The following is a 2,326-nucleotide window of genomic DNA, read 5'->3' as shown; positions in this document are numbered from 1 at the left end:
TGGCAAAACCCTGGCAGAGGTTGCCCAGAGAGGTGGTAGATGCCCCATCCCTGGGGCATCAGGTTGGACGGGGCTCTGAGCAACCTGCTCTAGTTGAAGATGTCCCTGGTCACTGCAGGGGGATTGAACTAGATGGCCTTTAATCATCCCTTCCCACCCAAACCATTCTATGATTCTGCGTGTTTAGGCAAATGTGCAGTTGTTTGATCACTGCTATAATATAGAGTGGGGATGAAGCCAAGGTGCAAAAGGCAGAGGAAGGTTGCCCATGGTCGTTGAGCATCCTGACCTGCTCTGGGACCCATTGCCCGCATGCTGCCCAGGTTTATTCCCCTTACAGGCGTTGGACGGCTTCTTCTTCGTTGTGAACCGCGAAGGGAGGATCGTCTTCGTCTCCGAGAATGTGACCAGCTACCTGGGTTATAACCAGGAGGAGCTCATGAACACCAGTGTCTATAGCATCCTGCACGTGGGGGATCACGCCGAGTTCGTCAAGAACTTGTTGCCGAAGTCTCTAGGTAAGAAAACCCTTGAGGTGGGGTTTTTATCAGCTGGTGCTTGGAGAACGCTGTCGAAAATGCCGTTGCGTCTTCAGTGATGCTGGCCTTATATTGTATTTTATATCTATTATTTATATATATTATTATTTTTTGTGTTGTTTACTGTGAAATTCAGAGATATACCCAAGCCAGGTAATAATCCGTAAACCTTTGCCTAGTGAAATATCTCCTACCAGTGAGATATCAATATTAGATTTTTGAGTAAATAGCTGGTAGATGACAATATTCAAGTCATCTTCCCTTTGTCTTTCTCTACTAAGAAAACCTTTGCCTACGACTTTGGCTTGTGGATGGGAAGAACCGACTCATCTGCCCGAAGTGAGGGGCACACGTAGGAGCTTTAGGGAAATGAGGAGGAGGATTTCAAGGTGTTGATTTGGGGGACTGAGCCTGTTCGCTTATCCCAGTTCATTTAGGATGTCCTCCCAGCTGGAGGAGGGTTGTCCCCAGCTGGTTGCAGAGCCCAAGTATCTAGCATGGGGATGTGGCGCACCTTGGGGTGTGAGAAGAGGTCACGGTGCAAGGGGTGAGCTCACGGTGGTCCCCTACACTGGGGAAAACAGTTGCGAGGGTGGGAGGAAGCATCGTGTGGTGAAGGCACTTGCGGGGTGTTGGAAGCAACCGAAGCAGAAGGTTTTATTCGGTGACTGGAGACGGAGCATCCTCTGGGTGGCTGACGTGGGTGGGACATCACTGATCCCTCATCCACTCACACCTTTGAAGAAACACAAGAGAAGATGAACCTTTTCCAAGTAGCTTGACTTAAAAATAGGGGTTTTTTGAAATTCACACTTGTCTTCCTTCTGGGTAAATACAGTGTCTTAAACTACCTAAATCTATGGGCACTCATCAGATTGAGCCTACAGAGGTTCAGGCATCGCCTTTTCCCTGTGGTTACCCAGTTTAAGGCTGTGTATTTTGTCTTTCCTTGGGTGTTACAAGCCCCTCAGCTCTTCTTGTAGATCAGGTTGCATGAAAACTTGATAATCTGCTGGTGGCAAAATCACTTGGGCTGAATACGGATATCCACAAAGAAGTTGTAGAGGGTTAACAAAATCTTTCAACTGCTGCCCAGGGGTTTTTGGAAAAAAGCCAGGTAATAGAAGAAAATGAAAGGTTTTTGCTGCTGCGATACCAGAAGATCTCTGGTTTACCCCAGAAATGGGGTGGAAGCAAAATAAAAATTCATTTCTATGGAGATGCTCAGCTGGACTTGCTGGAAAAGTCCCGGGAGCATTGCTTCGGGGGGATTTCAAGGACCATAGCAAGAGGCAGGAGCCCTCCCAAGCTCTGGAAGTGACTCAGAGACCCTGTGCCTCAGTTTCCCTGCCCGTAAGATGGAGATGAGAAGACTTACCAGCAATTTAAGGAGCAATTCATAAACGTTAGAGCAATGACTCTCACGATGACGTGCTGATCTCAGTTGGGGTTGTAGGTGCTCTTATGGCTTGGCTGGTACCGTGGGTCTGGGCACGGGGTCTTCAGCAGGTCCGAAGGAGCCCCGGGGGCTGGTGGGGAGGGCTCTGCCCCCGGCTCTGCTCTCAGCTCGCCCCTGACCTGGGCAGCGAGCTGGTTTTCCCCCCCATGTCGGCACTTCTCCTTCTGTCGCCTTATCCAGCAGGTCCTTGAGAAGTCAGGGGGAATGTGTGCACGGCACAGCTCCTAACTACCCCTCTTGTCCTTTCTCCATCCCCCAGTAAATGGAGTTCCTTGGCCTCAAGAAGCGACCAGGCGTAACAGCCATACCTTCAGCTGCAGGATGCTGA

At 49.7% G+C, this 2,326-nt stretch overlaps 1 protein-coding gene across 1 annotated transcript in view; it reads left to right on the top strand.

Annotated features, from left to right (window-relative positions):
- Positions 1–2,326, top strand: part of NCOA1 (nuclear receptor coactivator 1) — a gene marked incomplete at its 3' end in the record, with an annotated part of 62,235 nt that overhangs the window by 30,539 nt on the left and 29,370 nt on the right. The window contains exons 4-5 of the mRNA XM_009577868.1: positions 341–518; positions 2,258–2,321. Coding sequence (XP_009576163.1) covers positions 341–518; positions 2,258–2,321 — 242 coding nt within the window. The remainder of the gene's footprint in view (positions 1–340; positions 519–2,257; positions 2,322–2,326) is intronic.

Source organism: Fulmarus glacialis, unplaced genomic scaffold (assembly GCF_000690835.1).
Source record: "Fulmarus glacialis isolate BGI_N327 unplaced genomic scaffold, ASM69083v1 scaffold9975, whole genome shotgun sequence".
NCBI classification, from domain to species: Eukaryota; Metazoa; Chordata; class Aves; order Procellariiformes; family Procellariidae; genus Fulmarus; species Fulmarus glacialis.
The sequence above is the reverse complement of the archived record's forward strand: the minus strand, read 5'-3'. Positions and strand labels throughout refer to the sequence as shown.